Here is a 19460-nt window from a genome sequence, read left to right as displayed (position 1 = left end):
CCAACCCCAGTATCCAGAGTAGAAGCCTTAGGCTCCTGGGCATGGCCAGGAGGGGCTATATTTGTGAACAACACCACGGGCTTTCCAGACAACAGAGGAGGACAGAGCAAGGCAGTTGTCAGTTGGTTGAGTGCATCCTAGGAAGTAGAGATGGAATACAAAGGGTCAGAAGGTGTGCCTGACGGGAGAACAGATTGTTCACCCTCAGGAACAGCCTTCCAGCTCCTGGGACACTCCACGACACCTTTTTCATGAGCATGCTATGCCAGAAAAATAAATGAACACATCTGTGCTTTCCATGTCAAAATTTATTGAATAACAACAAACACACAAGGTTTAGCAGTTCCAAAAACATAAACTTGTCATGCAATTCCACCTGCCCTGGTAGCGTGGCCCACGGTGAAGGTAGATTCTTTTATTCCAATTTTAATTATTAATATTAACTTTGACATCACATAGCACACAGTAAATATCTCTCTATATCTGTATGCATATGTATGGGTTACAGAATGAATGCAGAGAGAGAGAGACTTGAGCAGAGTTCAAAAGGTTTCAGAACTAGGTTAAGAGTCTGTATTGATAAGATTATGAACCAGATCAGTGCCATGAGGATAACCAAGAAGAGATGCAATTCTGTACAGCTAGGTAGAGCACACTGCAGAGCAGGAAACCTCCCAGGCTCCAAGGGGAAGGTCTGTCCCTCCCTAATCCTTAGACATCTGCAACACGTTCTCTGACACATGAACTAAATCAGTTCGTGACCCTGAAGGGAGGATGGGCTTGTGGTCTGCACCGCTAGGCATGATCAGCAAGCAAGCAGTCTCCCTGGAGGTAACTGGGGGCTCCGGAAGAGGCTGGTCTCTCCCTCAGGTCCGCTTCACTCCAGGTCTCCAGGGAAACTGCTTCGGCCAACAGTGTCCCTTAGTCCTCACAACAAGCCCTTACTCCAATTTCCAGGGAAACGAGCCCTCAGCGTCCTGGTTGCCCCTGGTTGCCGCAGCAACCCACATGGGCTTGTTTAGAGTGTGGTCTCCACAATCAAGGCGGGGCAGCAACTGAAGCGAGTGAATTCAACAGGGCAGAACCAGGGCAGCGGCTCCACGGAGAGAACGCGGGTGTGGGGAGGCCGCAGAGGGTGTGGGCGCTTGAGGCTCAAGGAGCAGACGCGCTGAGGCGTCCAGGCACTGCCTAGCTGAGGTTCTGTGCTCTTGGCCAAGATGAGTTCCACTTCCAGCAATCCCGATGATGGGGACACCACGGAGCAGTCTCAGCTGGGGCTGGACACCGTGATCCAGGTCAGTGAAGTGGCTGCCGTCTGTGACCCCTGGAGAGCAGGTCCTCAGAGCACTTTAGATAGGACGCTGCTGGAGTGCAGGTGTGCCTCCCAGGAGCAGGCTGTACCTGTGTGCGTGCTCAGTGTGAATGCGCTTGCCAGAAATGAGCAGCCCAGAAGGCCAGAGCCGGCTCTGGACCCTGGGCTTGGAGCCTACATACCAAAAGCGAAGCAACACTGTTTCAGCGGCCAGGTATGGGAGCAGTTGGGTCTGAGATGGAAGAGGGCTTTCCGTTAGGGGGTATCCCCAGTGCCTACGCTGCAAGCTGCAGAGGTTTCATTTCTATCTTTGCAGAACTTACCTGTAAAACAGTACCAATGCAATTAACCCTGCACCCTCTCCCCATCACAGCCTCCCATTCCTCAAAGCCCACCTACTTACCAGTCTGCTGTCCCTCATCTAAGCCTCCACAGCATGCTTCCCCTACACTGTCATCATCCAGCCTCCAGCCAGGCAGTCCCCAGCCCCTGGGCGATGTCAGTGTACCCCAGATGGACCTTCTGACCCAGGGTGTTCATTAATCAAGCTCTCAGACCCTCAAAGCCACGCTGCAGGGGGTTGACGTGGTCCTAGGTAAACAATACATCAGGTCCCCTGAAAGAGTTAACCGCCCAGATGGCGCCAGGTGGCTAAATAACCTGGTAGCATCTTTGTAGGCATAGGCATACACACCTGCCCACACAGGACAGACCATGACACAAGCAGTATTAAAGTCGGCTGTCGTGGAGGAAATGGCTCAGTGGGTGGAGACAGTTGCCATCAAGTCTGATGACATAAGTTTGATCTCTGGGAGTCATATGGTGAGGGTCCAACTCCCTAAATTTGTCCTCTGACCTCCACAGATACTATATGGTGCACACACACACATGCACGCACGCACGCACGCACACACACACACACACACGCACGCACGCACACACCACAAACAAATAAATGTGCTTAAAAGAATAAGTTAGTTGATGCAGCAAGACAGGAGAGTGCGATGGGTGGGGACCCTCTGTGAGCTCTCTACCCCAAAGTGTCTCAGGCTCAGCTGTGAGCACAAGGTTCAAGAAGAGCGTCAGCACACCACAGCTCACAAAACACAGGCCAGCCCCCATCTGAGCACACATCACCCTGAAAGGACATGATCAGCTCCTTGGAGGCCTGAGGGTGGAACTGGGAGACTGTGTGTTTGCCAGTGGACTTGAGGTAAAAGCCCAGAATGATGCAAACGTCTCTGGGGAAGGGTGCTGGGGGCCTCTGCATGCAGCTAACCCCACTGTCCCTGGGAAGCTGTCACCTGAAGGTCCTCCAGAGCCTGGTGAGGCTTTTCTGTCTGCCCAGCTGCACCTACTATTTGCACAGCTCTGATTGAGATCTCTGTGCAATTACATGAGGTGAGCATGCACCAGGCAGGCGCCAGGAGATACCCAGATAGGCCTATCAGTCTTGTGGCCGGACTCCAGGGTACATCCAGGTACCCCTCTGGATACATACAGGGAACTGTGGGACCCAGAGAAGGGGCAAAGCTTGAGTGAGAAAGCTACCTACATGGCCAAGAGCATAGGCTTTGGCATCAATCTGCTCCCTCTGCCTGGAAGAGCTCTTCAGCATCCCTCTTCCATGGGCCAGATTTCCTTTCCCTTGCCTCATCTGCGCACACACACACACACACACACACACACACACACACACACACATCAGCCACTGCACAGCACCCAGCCCCAAAGGCCTCTTGAGAGCTAAACCTGAGACAAGGACCAGGCTTGGAAGCCCTGAAAGGCTCAGAAGTCCCTAGAAGAGAACACATTGGCTCAGTGAGTTCAAAGACCCCCTAAAATTACATATGAAGGGGGGAGGCTCACTGTGCATCAGGAAGAGGAGCTTCCTGGATCCTGAAGACCCAGAACTGCAGACCCGAGGCAGATGGGAAGTGGTATGGGGAGATCTTCCACTATTGACTTGGTTGCTTTTCAAGCTGTTTCTTTTGGGTTAAGTTCTAGTTTCTCGGAACTTGTCCATTATAAATTTTCATATTTGCTGGCAAAAGCTGTTGCTGTGGTTTGGGTGTGGTCTGAATGTGCCCCCAAAGGGTTCATGAGCTGGAAGTCCAGGAGGTAATGGTTATGAAGTGGAAGGCGTTTAGGTCATGGGGCACTGGCCCCAGAAGGAATTGATCTGCTTCTCTCTGGCCCCCATTTCCCTCCAGAATGAGTTGTTATTAAGAAAAAAAAAAAGGCAGCAAAGCTCCTGAGCTCTCTGACTCCTTCCTTCCATACGCCGTATGCTCTGTTCTCTCATATATTCATCTATCACAATGGCATCTGCCATGTTGGAATATAGCCAGACACCTTTCCAGTACCCAGAAGAGGCACTGTGTCCAGCACAGCCAAATGACCCTCATTTCTATACAAAGCCCAGCCTCGCCATAGCAGCAGGACATGAAAAGGCAGTGGCTCATATGCTTCTGTCTTTTTAAGATCATGGGACCTGAAGCAGCGAGAGCAGTGACCTCTGCCTCCCAGTAAGGTGTCCAGAACTCAAGACCTTCTGTGTAAGTCCAAGAAACGCTTGGACTAGCCCTGAGTGTCACCTGCTCCTTCAGCTCCTTGGCTGGTGGCATGCAGTTGTCATCTTAGTTAGGGTTTCTACTGTTGTGATAAAACACCATGATCAAAAACAACTTGGGAAAGAAAGGGTTTATTTCATCTTTGAGTTTGTAGCCCATCATCCAGGGAAGTTGAGGAAGGAACCAGGAGGCGGGAACTGATGCAGGGGCCATGGGGAATGCTCCTTAATGGCCTGCTCGGCCTGCTTTCTTATTCAGTCTAGGACCCTGTCCAGGGGTGACCCTGTCCTCAGCACATGCCTCCCCATCAATCGTTAATCCAGTCAATATCCCACAGATTTGCATGCAGGTCAATCTTATAAAGGCATTTTCTCATTTAAGATTTCCTCTTCTAATGGCTGGAGATGGCTCAGTGGTTAAGAGTACTGTCTGCTCTTCCAGGGGTCCTGAGTTCAATTCCCAGCAACCACATGGTGGCTCACAACCATCTATCCTGGGATCTGATGCCCTCTTCTGGCATGCAGGTGTACACACAGATAGAGCACTCATACATAAAAATAAATAGATCTTTTTTAAAAAAAGATTTCCTCTTCCCAGGTATGTCTAGGTTTATGTCAAGTTGACAACAACAGCAACCAGGGAAATTCCCTTTATGTTCTTTCATATTTAACCAGCTCTCATATTTATTTTCCCTTTTCTTTTAACTTGTGGGTTTGTTCATCTGATTAGAAAAATGTGCATGGCTCACTGACTTTCAGCCTTTTTCAATTTTTAATTTGTAATAAGAATAAATAACATAATATTCACTGTTTTCCCCATGTTAAAGTGCAGTTCAGTAGTATTTGCACCATTCTCAGGCATTACCACCATCCAGCCCCAAAATGGTTTCATCTTCTCAAATTGTCATTGTCATTATACACTAACTCTCCCAGCCCATGGCGGCCATCACCTTTCTATCCCTGTATATCTGATAGTTCTAGGAGCCTCTCATGGACGGAACCTGTCAGCTTGTTTCACTTAGCACAACCTCAAGGTCCTTCCATACTGTAGCGTGGCTAAGTCCTCCTGTGGATGGACTGTTCATCGCTCACCGGATCATCTCTCCGTGGACCACTAAGCTGCTTCACCACTGTGAGCTGTGCTGCCATCAGCAGTGTGCAGGTCCATCCATCTGGGTCTCTGCTTTCACTTTTGTAGGGTCTGTTCTAGAAGAACTGTGGGATCTAGCTCAAATTCTACATGAATCCTTAAGGAACGGCCAGCTTACTTTTCCACAGTGGCTCCACCATTTTATATTCTTGCTTTCTTCTGTGTTTAAAGCAAGATGTTAGCTGTAGGAACTAACCACCATGGTTAGTGCTAGGACTCAGCTCAGCCGCACAGCATAAAGCACTACAAATGCCACTATAGGCTGCCCTCTGTCCTCTGCCCTCTGCCCAGCCAGCTAAATCTGAGGTCCCCTCAAGCTTAGTAACCTGCCAGAACGGCTTGCACCATTCAGGCACCTCTTTCCTGACTTAAGGACTCATTCAGGGACATCTACAAAGGAGTGATGTCAGGTATGGGGAGGGACACAGAGCTGAAGCACCCTGTCGGGGTACATGCTTGCCCCAGCCCTGCATCTACACCAAGCCCCTCACCGGGGCTTTCATGGGGATCTCCTGTGTAAATATTACTAATTGTAAATATTACTGATTGTCCCCAGGGGCTTCAGTACTAGATCACCAGACATCTTGGGGGTGGGCAGAAAGAGCCAGGGCTCTCCTTTTGCCTTTGTCATTCTGGAGCTCCCTGGGGACCCAGCCACCTCTCTCTCATTCCCATTCAAAGTCACTCCTTACTCCAAAGATCAAGGGTCCATGATTGCAGGAGTGCAGGCCTACCAAGGCCTGTGTAAGGCCAGGAGCCGACAGTGGTCTGAGCATAGCCTGGCCACAGCACCAATCACGCGCCCTGCAGGGAATGACACAGTGGTTGTCTGTCTCCGGGGCCACATGTCCAGACGCCAGTGTCACTGCACTGACCAGATGGCTCACATCCTCTTCCCTGACCTTCTTTACCCACGGTCCAGAGACGGGCCCCAGCCTCCTCAGCAGAACACTCCAAGCCTTGACAAGGGCTCTGCAGGTTTTTTTCCCCTGTCTAGCCCACCCCCTCTTTCTTCTTCCTCCTCCCTCCTTCCTCCTCCCTCCATGTTCTTAATTCTGGGCCTTTGCTGCACTGATTTGCTTGCCTACCATCTTCCCCAGGAAGACTGTGTGGGTGTCGGGACATAGGAGCAGACAAGACAGACAGCCTCCTCACCCTGCTGAGCATTCCCTGCCATGAGTCATTTTGTAGTTAACGATTCACACCTTTGGTGGTTCCAGCAAGGCTTTCAATTACTTGCCTTGGGAACCTGTCTGAGCCTGCTTGTGTGCCAAGCATTGTGCTATGGGGTGAATGAGTGAGTTGCCTCCTTTGTCTCCGTCCCTTTCTCCAGCATCTAGCCCCCTCTTGACTTCAGAAGCTTCTGCCCCGGGGGCAAGGCCCATACCCCAGCTTGGCAGGTACAGCAAGGGGGTGAGGGATATCAATAAAAGCAGCTGGAAAGGCAGCCTGTCAAACACAATAGCAGACATTACCAGATACAGAACCCAGCAGGCTTTCCAACCAAACCCTCCCCAGAAGGCCAAAGTGCTCTGAGCCTCCAACCGGGCCTGGTCTTGGCCAGGCCAGTTCACTGAAGGAGGGTCCAACCAGGTACATACGAGGCAGGGGACTATCCAGACATCTGAAAATCCAGAAAATACCCCCACAAGTGTTTTGGGGATCAGGGTAGAGTCTCAGTCCTAAAACAGACTCTGTCAGCAGACCCAAACTCACCCAGCCCTGGCTTTCCCACACAGCGAGAGAAGGGCAGTTTCCAAGTCAAAGCAAGCTAAAACATCTGCTCCTGGATAGTAGATGGTGCTAAGAAACCTCAACCCACCTTACCTGCCTCACACAGTGTCACAGGTTCTCTTCCTGTCCCTGAACCCAGCTTCGGTTTAAGCCCTCCTGCTTGGTCAGGACCGGCAGCCCTCCTGCAGTACTGGAAAGAGCCACATGAGGGCACTGTTGGAACTCAGCAGCAGGTGTAGCCACCCATGCACTGCACTGGGATTAGCTCGCTGTATCTCTGTACCACCCAGGCCTGTCCTACCTGCTGCCTAGGTTAGAACCTGTGAAAGTATCCAAGTTACACTGGGCTCTCCTGTTAGATGCCCTCTCCTTTAGAGATTTTCAGCAGAGGTTTGGAGGTCCTGCCCTGCTTGCTGCTGAGCTCTTTATTTGGAAGGCACCAGTGAGTCCTGCCTTTCTCCATGCCTGAGACGTCCGTGTTCCCATTCTGCTCTCCCCTGGGAACCAGCACCTAGACTTTCCAGTCCACCTGTCTGTGGCTACAGTCACAAGCAAGAACGAGACAGTGAATAGCTCATGTGCTTTTTGCCATTCCTGCTTACAGGCCTCCTTATCTCCGTGCCCCGCCATGCCTGGAAGGGGAGTAGTGGACTCACCTGCTGGGACCACTTTGGGTGCCTGCCCGGCCCCAGCTGTGCGTCAGCTCTTGGCCAAGGGGTGGGGGGGGGGCTGCATGCCCTACTCTGTCCCCACTGTTTGAAGCAGCGCTGAGAAGTCCCCCAAACTCCGAAAGAAGCCCCCTGCAGTGGACACACTTGACTCTTCTCTGCTCAACCTAGACAGCAGCCATGCCCCACAAGCTGGAAAAGGCCTTGTACTCCGGAGTCTGGCCTTCAGGTGGTCTCCACCCTTCCTCACCAGCGCTTGTGCTCAGATGCTGCCTGGATTCCCGTTCAGGGTGCTCCCCATCTCAGATCTGAAGGACCGCGAGTAGAAGGGTTATGCCTGTGGGGCAGGGTTGGGGAATAGGACAGCACCCTGTGTTAGAGCCCATCCTTTCCTGGATATGGATCCACACTGGTGAATGGAGCCCCTGGGCTCTGTCTCCCCATCCGCAACAACCACTGCCCCCCTCCATGTATGAGTCAAGATCCAGAATGGGGGAGGATACATACCGCACCCCCAGAGCTCCCTGCTCCCATCAGTCTCCAGGCAAGGGCAAAAGTGCAGTGTGAGGTTCCCCAGCTCCAGAGCACAGAGGGGTCAGTTAACTTCAAGGAAGCCCTGAGCAGTTTCCATTCCCATGGGGCTAGGGCTGGTGGACAGACAACCGGTGCAAGGCCTCTCTCCGGCCCAGTCTCTCTCCTTTTCAGACTTGACCCCCACCCCTCACTCAGCAACAGCCCCTGGGGCTCTGGAACCCAGGATGGCCTGTAATATCACCCACACTTCATACTTTCCCGGATGGGCAAGATATGTCCGTGGTGTGTTGATGGCACCGTGAGGAACCCCTCCTCAATTCCCTTAGAAGGGAGCCCTGCTTTGACCCAGAGGGCGAGGTAAAGATGCCAGCCCCCTAGGTGGGCCTCCCTCCACACAACCAAGAGTGGGCGGAGTGATGAATCTCCCTGCTGGGCTTCAAAGGTACCCGTTTGGAGTGAGATCTAGAGGCATGGGCTACTCACAGTGGACTCCTCCCGGGGGTCTTTGGCATACGTTGAGCTGAGAAACACATTGTGGGCTATAGGAAGAAACAAACATGGCCCAGCGCATCTGGGTCTTGGGTCTTTTAGGAAAGTGACCATGGAAGTCCCTTTTGCCCAGCTGTGGTGTCCTTCGCACAGTCTGCGGCTCCCTGTAAGAGGCTATCCAGGCTCCCCAATGCCCTGCTAGAACCTTCCCCCAGAGCCAGGCTAGATAGGAAAGATCCCGGCCCTAGAGGTGGTGACCCACCCAGGCTGGGGAGCCACTGGTGGCAGCAATGGACAGAGCCTGAGGGGCAGACGCTGGAAACACCCCCAACCCACTCCCCACTGACGGCAAACTTAAATATGGGGAAGGAGGCGGTCCTGGGTGGGATCCCAAGGGATGCAAGCCCGGGTCAGCACAGACCTCCTTGCACGGTTAGCAGAGCCCCGCACCCCTCCCCCGCTCCATTTGCGTGGAGGCGGGGCGGCCCTTGCTTGCAATCCTCCCTTGCGCGCAGGGGACAGAGGCAGGAGGAGAGGGCCGGCTGCCAGGGACGCGCCCCTCCCGCTCCCCCTCCGCACCCCTCCTGCTCTGGCTGGGCGTCGACCCATCGCAGGCACCCGGCCACAGCTGGAACCTATTACGCCCCCAGCGCCTCTCGGGACGTCCCGGCTAATAAGTGACCCTCTGTAAACGTTCGGAATGAGTCAAGTCTGTGCTGCGCCGCTGCTTTCCCGTTAGCGGGTGGCGCCGCTGATGCTCCGGGGAGAGCAGGGAGGGGAGGCAGGGTCCTTCCGGCCTGGAGGGAACCTCTGAATGGAGCCAGCATCACGTCTTTAATCTGGGGCCCCAGGGTACTGTTTACCACCCCACTAGGCCTTAGTTTCCCCCTGTGCAAAACAGGAGGCTCAGGGCTGCAATGACAGGAGCGGCCTTGGTGGTCTTAGCATCCGAGCCTTCCTGGCCAGAGGGAGGAAGTAGCAAGAAGGGCTCTGCTGCTCAACAGTGGAGCTGCTGCACCCAAGCAAGACTGTTTACCACCCACTCAGAGCAAGACTGGGAGGTCCTTGGAGGAAAGTGAAGTGAGGGCACCTAACCAAGACCGCCTAGGGGAGTTGAGTGCAAAGCCTTGGAGAAAGCAAGCCTTTCCCCAGCCTGAGGGGCAGATAAACCAGGCCCCGCACTCACTCATGTGCAGCACCTGACCTTTGCAGGACTTCCAGGGACCAGGACAGGCCCTGTCCAGGGCCATGCAGAATCTGGATATTGGGGTGACTGCAGTCTGGCTAGCTTAAGAGGGGAATCAGGAAGGCACAGTGGCGCATGCCTGTAATCTGGGAGGCAGAGGCAAGCAGATTTCTGTAAGTTGGAAGCCAGCCTGGTCTACAAAGTGAGTCCAGGACAACCAAGGCTACATGGAGAAACCCTGCACCCTCCCCCCTCACCCCCTCCAAAAAAGGAGGAATCAATATATTTAGGTGAAAGCCATGACTTATCTCTACAGAGACATTCAGGATTCAGAGTGGAAAGAGGCCTGGCTACAGTCAGGAGGGTAAGAAAGGTGGGTGCTTGGAGAAGCAGAGACCTGGAGTCAGAGCCAGGAGAGCTCCAGACTAGCAAAGGTCTTCAGTGACAGCTGGAAGATGGGAGACAGGAGGGGACTCTAGATGGGAAAGGGATTTGGGGAATCCCACTATGGAGGGAAGCAGGCAGAGCCGTGGCTGTTGCCCTGGAAACCTCTGGGAGTGGGGCCCTGGCATCAGTCACAGGAGTTGTTAAGCCACTGCCTTCAATGCAAACATCCCTCATGGAGGGGGCAGGTGGCTCACTGTGGGCTGTTCTTAATCCTCTCCTATTGTCTGCCCTTCCCATCTCTGGACGTTTCCTGCTGACACGGAACAAGCCTGCCCACAGGACCTGACAAGGTCTTTATATCACGTCCATTCCTTCCCCCAAAACATGTGCCTCCCCCAACAAAATCCTGCAGGGACCCTAAATCCTGCTGAGACCCTAAAGACCATGTCCAGGGAGGAAACGTAGGTAGACAAGAAGCCATTTCTGTGATGTGACATTCAGTTTTATTGACTTTCAACCTGAATTTCCAAAGCCAGAGGCCTATAGCACTAAGCCTTGGGATCATGAGACTTATGGCTCCAAGCTTTCAAAGTGAGACGCTCATTGCTTTGGGTGCTTGAGGCAGAGGTCTGGTGCAGTGTCCTCAGTTCTAGGCACCCAGACTTTTTGCCTCTGAAACCCTCAGTAGCTCTTTTGATTTCTTCTGGGCCTTCCTGTCCCCATAGTCTATGATCTGCCTGTGGCTCTCCACTGAGTTTCAGCTTCTTTGTCACCTTTCTTAATTTCTCAGTTTCTGCCTGCAGTCGCTCTCTCTCTCTCTTGAACACTTCTGCTTTCATGCCCTGCATTATATAACAGTTCGGAGTGTCAGGTGTCAGGGCTCTTGGCTCCTGGTAACTTTTTGGGACCCTTTAATTCAGCTGCTTCTACTTTTTCTAAGACTCAGAAGCTCGGGGTCTTGTCTACAATTCCTGCGGCCAGTCCAGGCTGCCTTACCCGTGATAAAAGCCACAAATGGACACATAGATTGTTCAAAGGAGCTTTTTATTGGGTCTGACGTTGCGACACTCGAGCGATGCACACAGGAAACGGCACTAACCGGAAAAGAGGGACCAGCAAGCTGCTTAGATAACTGGAATATGGCACCACACACATGTGCTTAGCCAACCACAGGCCTCTTGCTGCTCTAGCCACAGGCTTTGTGTTGAGTCACTAGAGACAGTGCTCAGCCTTTATTTTAGCATGAGTGACAATACCTACAGAGTGAGCTTTGTCATCTGGAGTTCACAAGGCTGTCCTGTCCCAAGTGAAGTTTGCCTAAGTCAGAGCAGGTTATCTGGAAGAGCCAACACTGGAGCAAGGTCCTGTAAAACAGGAATTGCAGCCCCAGCACCCCAGCCTGTGATGCTCCCAGCAGGTCCTGGAGATGCTCACGGAATGTTCAAAGCAGCCGGGCTACCATGATAACAGTCCAGTTGGTTGCCAAGAATGGGGCTGGTAGTTTGTCGGGTCTCTGCTCAAGGCAGCCAGGCACAATGGAAGAGTGACTACTAGGGAAATCAAGTCTCCCAACCCCTAACAGCCAATCTGGTTTGAAGGAGATCATGACAGAGAGCTTACAACAAAGACTCCATCATCGACATTGGCACTCATAACGTTGGAAGGGGCTTCTTCCCAGTCAGATCCCCTCAGGAACAGCCAGGTCCCTCTGATCTGTCTCACCAGGTCCCCAGGAGTTTCATGCTCACTTTGGGTCTATGTGGTTTTCTCTCCTGACAGCTCACTAGCTCAGGACCCACCAGGAAAGCGCACCACTCTGGGGTAGCCTGAGGGAGACACCTCAGACCTGCTCACAGAACCTAGCCTGCCTCTGATGACCTATGTCATCTTGGGCCTGTCTTGCCCCTCAGGGCCCAACACAACTCTTACAATGGCTGGCCTCTAAGAACAGGGGGTAGATTCACTCCTTTTTACACAGAGATTCTGTATTCCTCCTCAGGCCTGTGATCACTGGGTGGGGTTTGGGAGCCTCCCCATCTCCACTGTGCAGATGAGCCTAACTGCTCCAGGTGGGGCTGTGTGTCTTTCTGTGGGCCTGCATCCCAGGGAGGCTAACATGAAGAGCTGGGATTCAGCCCAGCCTGCTTAGAGTCAGAAAGGGCTAGGAGGTGAGCTGGGATGACCTTGGAGTCCTCAGATAGCTATTTTCTTGATCTCCTCATTTCTGCCAGGGACTGGCACAATCCCACTCCACAAGTGGGAAAACTAAGGCATGTGGTTTGAGTGAGCAGCCTGGCCCCACTCTGCCATCTCCAAGACTCTCTGCTATGTTGAAGTGACTATACAGTGGCTCTGAGCATCGACAACAATGGCTTTGTGTGAGGTGCCTGCAAGCTGTTCGGGGCCTGCATGAACCAGGGCTCTCGGATGGTTTTGTTGTTGTTTTGTTTTGTTTTTCCAGAAATTGGAAGACACCATCCTGAGCCCCATGGCCAGCAGGGAGGACCGGGCACTGACTGTGCGTGGAGAAGGCCAGCAGGCCTTGCCCACCCCTGTGCCAGCCCGTATCCGAGAGATTGTGTCAGGCAGCCTGGCTGAGGAGCCACTCTCAGGTGAGGTGGCTGAGGCTGTTCAGGTACCCAGTGTCCCTCACACATGCTTTACTTGGTAGGGGATTGTCCTGGCCATGAGTAGAGGGGGCTGAAGATGTTTACCAAAGACAATAAGGGTAATGGGGTGCTCAGTAAAAGGAGAGGGAGTGAAGTTTTTCCTGGAAGCCCTCTCTCAGTTGTTTGGGTAGGGCCATGGCCTGATCCTAATGCTCTGCCCACAGGGCTGCAGGAGCTGCCAGCTGCTACAACCCATGTGCAGGAGGAGAGTGAGCTCCTGCAAGAGGAGCTGGCCCGGTTGGAGGAGCTGTTGGCCCAGGCAGAGGCCGAGCGGGAGGAGCTGGCCAGCAGGTGTCACATGGTCAGCCAGAGGGTAAGTGTGCCCCTGGTGCCTGCCAGTCAGTGTGCATGGCCATGTTAGCAGTCACCTTCCAGGACTGGTGACCATAATCACGCCCCCAGTCTCTTAGGACACTGGGCAGCAGATGGAGAAACTGAGGCTAGAGGTGAGCAGGTGGAGCAGGAGATGCCACCCTCAGATGTATGGCCCTCATCATGTATGGCCCTAAGCGCCATGTGGAGAGGCCCAGTCAGGGACGACTGTAGTAGAAAGCCACCTGTAACGGTCTTTTAAAAAAACTACTTTATTGGGGGTGTTTAGGCTTCTACTTCACTTCCACCACCACCCCTAACCTTAAGTAGGAGAGAGAAAAGGTTAGTGGGGAGATGGGGCCCAGACCCCTTTACTTCTCCCTGCTAGTTAGGGCCACAGGGTTCTTTCAGGGCTCTGTACCAATCTCTGTCGACCGAAGACTCAGCCAGCAGCCTCCTCCACATCACTGCACCCCAAGTGTTTCTCTCCATCTGCCTGGTCTAAACCACCACACTGTCTCTAGTCTCTGGTCTCTCCAGACTGCTACATGCCACACGCCAACACCAAATGCCACCACACACACACACCCCTTTTCTTTCTTGGCTCTCATACTTATACTCACAGAGTCTTAGAACATGGCCTTTTCCTTGCTGCACATGGAAGGCCATTACCAGCTGGCAAAGATCACGCCCCATACATGACAACTAACAGGTGTTAATAAACTATAGCCCAACTAAAATCCCACACCTGGGATTAAAACAAAAACATACTTACATAACAAAACTGAGTTTACAAAGAACCCAAAACTTCTGTTACAGATGACCCACTGGTCCAGGGCTTTGCCAGTTATAATCACAAAGCCAGCTTCCAAACAGAGGGCAAAACCAGGCAGGACTGGCCCCAGACCCCAGGCAGAGCCTGTGGTGCCAGCCCCTCCCCCACCCCTTCTCACATGCGATACTGCCTCTGGTCACCAGCCAGGCTGCGGGATGGGAGAATGGAAGGGTGACCTCCAAGGTCTTCAGCCAGAAGTTACTCGGGATGTCTGTGGGCTAGGGAATGCCTTCTCAATGAAGCTAGAGAAACTCAGGCAGAAATTTGAAGGTGTTTTCCAGGCCAGAGCACTTTTCATGCATTATCCTCTCCAAGTCATGAGAGCTTCAGAGGCAGAACTGGACACAACTGGTATAAGATAAGGGAGAACAGTTCATGCAGTGGGGACCTCTGATCCCCCAGGTTCAACCCCCAGGCCATCTATGGACCCAGTCTGAGCTCTGTGGAGTGGCACAGATGAGGAAACTAAGGCTCAGCTGTGGCCAGTGTTCCCCTAAGGAAGTGGTTCTCAACCTGTGCACGTCCCAAACCCCTCAGGGTCACAGATAGTCTGTATATCATATTTATATTATGGTTCATAACAGTGGCAAAATTACAGTTATGAAGGAGCAACAAAATAATTTTATGGTGGGAGTCACCACAACATGAGGAACTGAACTAAAGGGTCACAGCATTGGGAAGGTTGAGAACCACTGCTCTAAGGTCATACAACCACATCCTGGCCCACATCTGCTCTTCCTATGGCACCCTGGCCTTGCTTTGCCTATATGAGGGTCTTAGAAGACTTCCTCGTACGATCATACTATCCCTAAGGTGCCCACAACCTGGCTCTCTGATGCTCTTTCTGCCATTCTACCCTATGTGGGAAATGCTGTTTTCTTTAGCCGCCTCCCAAAGACCTGAGGAACCCTTACAATGGCTGAGGAGCTCCACAAGCCTGCTCTTCTGAGATCCTCTTCCATGGGGCATTCTGGGGCTAGGGATCTTCCTAGCACAGGGCGGGAGATGCTGGGAATGGACTACAGGGAATAGAAGCCGCAGAAGGCCTTCCAAAGATTAATAGACTAATAAGCTGTGAGTCAGAGCCCAGCTCACAGCCAGCTGGATGAGAGGGCCCAGAGACCCTGGCCCGACTTACTCCCCAGCACACAGGTGGGACAGGGTGAGGATCTTGGTGCCCAAGATCACCTCCCCAGGTAGCACTGCAATCCTTTATCATTGGAGCTGTCTGACCCCAACTGTCACATTGCTGGTGGCTGAGAAGCAGGTCTTCGGCCAATCAGACACTCCTGTATCCCATTCCCATTCCCCCTGTTCTTTGTGCCTTCCTTATAAGATTTCCTCCTTCCCATGACTTCCTAGGCTCTGGGTTCACATCCCCCACTGTAGTAATGGCTTAGTGGCTCTGAGCAGTAGGCCTTGGGTATGTCTTCCTGAATTCCACGTTGGCCCCAGCCTTCTTTCCTAACCCCTTGGGAATATGCTCTGTGTTGGTAACAAGGGGACTTGGCACCCATGGTATTATGCTCCTATCTGCTAAGGATGAGGGGTGAGAGGGGAGGTGCAGCTTGGGAAATAGGCCAGGCCAGAGGGGTCCAGATTCATGCCCCATGGAGACATGAAAGAGCCTGCTTTTCAGCTGTCTACCTTGCCTGGTTGTGACTGACTTCTGGACGGCCCCAGCCACTGGGGCCACCAGGACCTCAGTTTACTAACCTGTAAATGAAGCATCTCCAGGGACCTCCAGATCCCTGCCTCCTGCTGGGATCACCACTCCCTTAACATTCCCAGACCCAACAGAATCCAATCATTCACTCATCCAACATGCTTCCCCTCGGTCTCTTCTGTGGGCCACAGGAACTGGACAGAGAGGCGGGTGTGAACAGGATCCTGGGAGGCCCTGTATCCTACCTCTGCCCAGAGTGGGCTTTATGTCAAAGATGTCCCACCTGGCTGAGCAGGCTGAGGTGGACCCGGTGGGCTCACACTCCTTCCTAGCTGCAGGCCCGCCTGGATACCGCTGAGGCCCGGCTTCGGAAGTCAGAGATGGAGCATAGCATGGACTTGGAGGAGGCTCTCAGCCGGCTGGAGGCCTCACAGCAGAGGTGAGGCCCAATGCGCAGGCTGTCGGGGTGCAGGGAGCGCAGTCATCATCCCAGAGAGGGCAGACCCCACTACGCCTCACAGCCTTTGCCAACTAACCAATTCTGAGTTACCAGTGAAAACTGGTCGAGGGAGAGGACCCTGGGAAGGAAGGGCCAGTAGCAAGCAGAACTGGCTGCCATTCAACTCTCCCTTATTTTCCATTGGAGACCGCTCCCATTCCTCATATATAATTTCTCAGGGTGAGTGAGAAGGGAGAGAAAGGGCAGACTGCAGAGTGTCCCTGTGTCACAAGCCAGGGGACAATACAGACTTGAGAGCTCTCTCATCACTGCAGGGTGAGTGGGGCTCTTCCTAGTCTCCTCAGTAGTGATTCCCCTGCATGCAGGAAGCAAAGATATCAGACAGGCTTGAAGCTGCAATGTCCCAGAGTTGGGGTCAGGACACTCAGAGCCCATCTGCAAGTGAGAGCTGGCATCAGAGATAGCGTTGTCCTCTGCCCATACTCCTCAGCATATATTTCCATACCTTGGAAATGGGAGCATCCATGTCATGCCTGGAGCATCTGAGGGGGAATCTACTCACTGCCCCCAGGGATAAGTTTGGGCCTATGGGCAGCCTCCCAAGGCACAGCCATTGCCAAGGGCTTCCTGACCCCACCCCCTGAGTCTGATGCCAGGATGTCTGGTCAGGGTGCTGCCTAGCCACCGCTGTTGGTGGGTTACCACAGTCAACCCTGTGCCATTGGCACATACAATACTGGGTGCCCTTCTCTGGCTCTCCTTAACCACCCTGACCACAACCCCAGAACTTTTGGCTTCTAGCCTCTCTGATGTCAACAGGCCTTTTTGTTCATACTTGGCAAGAGTGCACCACACCCCAGTCCCAGAAACAGCCCTAGAGCCTCACTTGAACTGACCTCGCCATCACTAACATCCTGTGGTTGGCTTATCCTCTGGGAATCTGACAGAGGAAGAAAATGCTGAAAAGCATTTTTGAAAACCCATTTTGAGGAGAAGAGCCCCAGGGAAGCTTGATGCCTACAAAGCTCATCAGGATGGCTGGCATCTCCCACCTAGCTTTCAGAGGTGCTCAGCTCCTGCCGGCCTGCCGCTCCAAGGCTCCCTTTGAGCCTCCTGTACCCTGCAAATTTCTTTTTCCTCTTGAAGGTAGAGGAGTGGCTAGTGGTGGGAAGAGTTTGGGAGAAGAGGATTCTCAGGAGGGAAGGATGATGCTGAGCTGGTCCTGGATGAGTCCTCCTGATGTTGGCTCCACATGGGGTTCATTGCAGGCTGCTCAATGCTGCTTGGGAGCAGAGCTGGGGCTGTGCACTGGAGTGGAGGTCAGGGGCCTTGGGCACCATTTAGACCCCTTGGTTTAGGTCCCTGGACTCTCTGTGCCTCTAAGAAGTCAGCACACATGAAGCTGTGGCTTTTGTCCATCTAGGAGCAAGGGCCTTTCCCAAGTGAACACTCTCCTGCGGGGACAACTGGAGCACATGCAAAAGGCCAATGACACACTGGCCAGGGAGCTGGCCATGACAACACACAACTTGCTCCGCCTACAGAGCAAGCTGGTGCTGCGGGAGGTATGTCACTAGTCTGAGAAAGAGGTGTCCACACCCTGTCCCTACTTCTACCTGTCTAATTTGGTGTCTGCAGCTGCTGGTGGTGGTAGGTGGGCTGCAGGGATCAGGAAGGGGGAAGCTGGCTTCATGCAATCCCTCCTGGTAGAGGCCTCACCATCCATTTTCCTTGGTTACAGCAGCCTGTGACATGAGGGATACCTCCAACCCCTCTCCCTTTGAGGAAAGGAGAACAAAGCTAGAGGGTTCTTGGGCCTTTGCTGGCTCCGATGTGTGACACTGTTGGCCACACTGAGAGGCTGATCAAGGGATCTGGGTTGCACAGCTGCTCTTAAGCTCTTGGCCAGAGACCGCCAGTGACCCACAGACTTGCCCACTCAAGCATCATGGAATGATGTTACAAACCTTAGGAGAGGTCCAGGTCTGGTCTGCTGATATGTTGATGGATGTGGGAACTCACGAGAAGGATGTAGCCTCAGAGAGGTGACACTATACAACTGAAGCTAAAGGAAGTTCTTTGACAGCCCTGCTTCAAAGGGGTCTGAATGCACACTCAAGTGTCCTTGCACACTGCAGTGGCAAGATTTGCCCCTCTGAAGCCACCTGAGGAATATGCTCTCCCCATATGAAGGCAGGAGCTAAGGGAGACCCCTGGGTCTGGGGCCACACATGTCCCTTCAAACAAATCCATCCCAGAGAGCTCACTGATGCTCTCTGAAAGGGCAGCCACAGCGGCCCCCTGCCATCTGCCCCACACCTTCATGCTTATCCTGCTTAAGGCTTAGCCATCCTCTGTCCTTCCTCATGACTGGAAAGGACCATGTAACCTTTCAGTATTAGCTATGCCCATCTCTCCCTAATGCCAACAAGGTGTCTGTGCCAATCTCGCACCATCTCTAGAGCCCAGAATCATTCTGAGTTGTTGCCCTTCTTTACGCAGAGCTAGGCTACCTTCTTCAGAGTCTCATCCTTGCTCATCACTATTCCTTCTGACATCTACCTAATCACCCTGGACCCTTCCTCCTTGACTTAAATTACAAACATCAGAGTTTTCATCTTTAGGAGAATGGACTGAGTCTTTTCTACATATCCGACTCTCTGGTTGGCGTGTATCCCAAGCAGCTATTCTGTGCTTGGTGCCTCACATCCCACTACCTGCCACTGTCCAAAATCTGACCCCATTATTTCTGCTGACTCCTGATCTCGGTGCATTGTCTCCTTGTGTGGTTGGTGGTTTTTTAATTCTTTAATAGGCAGCTGGTTATTTTCCTTTGAACTTTGTGAGAATTCTCTAAAACCTGAGTGAATATAGGATTTTTCCAGAAAGCATTTCAACTGCTTTTGATGGGCGACTGGAGGCTCTACACTGCAGTAGGCTTTCAGTGTGAAAACTCAGACTGTGTACATTTAGATTACAAACTGCAAGACGTTTTATCAAGGTTCCAGGCAAAGGGAAGAGTTGTTTCTTTTTGTTCATCTCTAATATTCTAGACAGGCACTTTATCTCCAAGATCGTGTGTGTGTGTCTGTGTGTGTGTGTCTGTGTGTCTGTGTGTGTGTGTCTGTGTGTGTGTCTGTGTGTGTGTGTCTGTGTCTGTGTGTGTGTCTGTGTGTGTGTGTCTGTGTGTGTGTGTCTGTGTGTGTGTCTGTGTGTGTGTCTGTGTCCGTGTCCGTTTGTGTGTGTCTGTGTGTGTGTGTGTGTGTAATGTAGTGTACTGTACATGCCTGTATTATGATGTGAGTGGTTTGTGTGTGAGCCTGTATGTATGGTATGGTGTGTGGTCTGTGTAAGACTTGTGTATGTGAAGGTATAAACGTACAGTGTGTATGTGCATGTGTGGGGGTGGGGTATATGTGCATGTGGGAGTCTATTGTGGGTGATGGCCAGCTCAGGAGGAGCTGGGGGACCCTCTTCCCCCATGCC

The 19460-nt window shown here is 52.6% G+C and overlaps 1 protein-coding gene across 1 annotated transcript in view; it reads left to right on the top strand.

Annotated features, from left to right (window-relative positions):
• The first annotated feature begins 1101 nt into the window (after positions 1 to 1101).
• Crocc2 (ciliary rootlet coiled-coil, rootletin family member 2) overlaps positions 1102 to 19460 on the top strand; it is a 57604-nt gene continuing 39245 nt past the window's right edge. The window contains exons 1-5 of the mRNA XM_055616445.1: positions 1102 to 1295; positions 12494 to 12644; positions 12866 to 13014; positions 15847 to 15953; positions 17398 to 17539. Of these exons, the coding sequence (XP_055472420.1) occupies positions 1218 to 1295; positions 12494 to 12644; positions 12866 to 13014; positions 15847 to 15953; positions 17398 to 17539 (627 nt within the window). The 5' untranslated portion in view covers positions 1102 to 1217. The remainder of the gene's footprint in view (positions 1296 to 12493; positions 12645 to 12865; positions 13015 to 15846; positions 15954 to 17397; positions 17540 to 19460) is intronic.

The sequence above is a fragment of the Psammomys obesus genome, unplaced genomic scaffold, assembly GCF_907164565.1.
Source record: "Psammomys obesus unplaced genomic scaffold, mPsaObe1.curated_primary_1811, whole genome shotgun sequence".
In the NCBI taxonomy this organism is placed as follows: domain Eukaryota; kingdom Metazoa; phylum Chordata; class Mammalia; order Rodentia; family Muridae; genus Psammomys; species Psammomys obesus.
The sequence above is the reverse complement of the archived record's forward strand: the minus strand, read 5'-3'. Positions and strand labels throughout refer to the sequence as shown.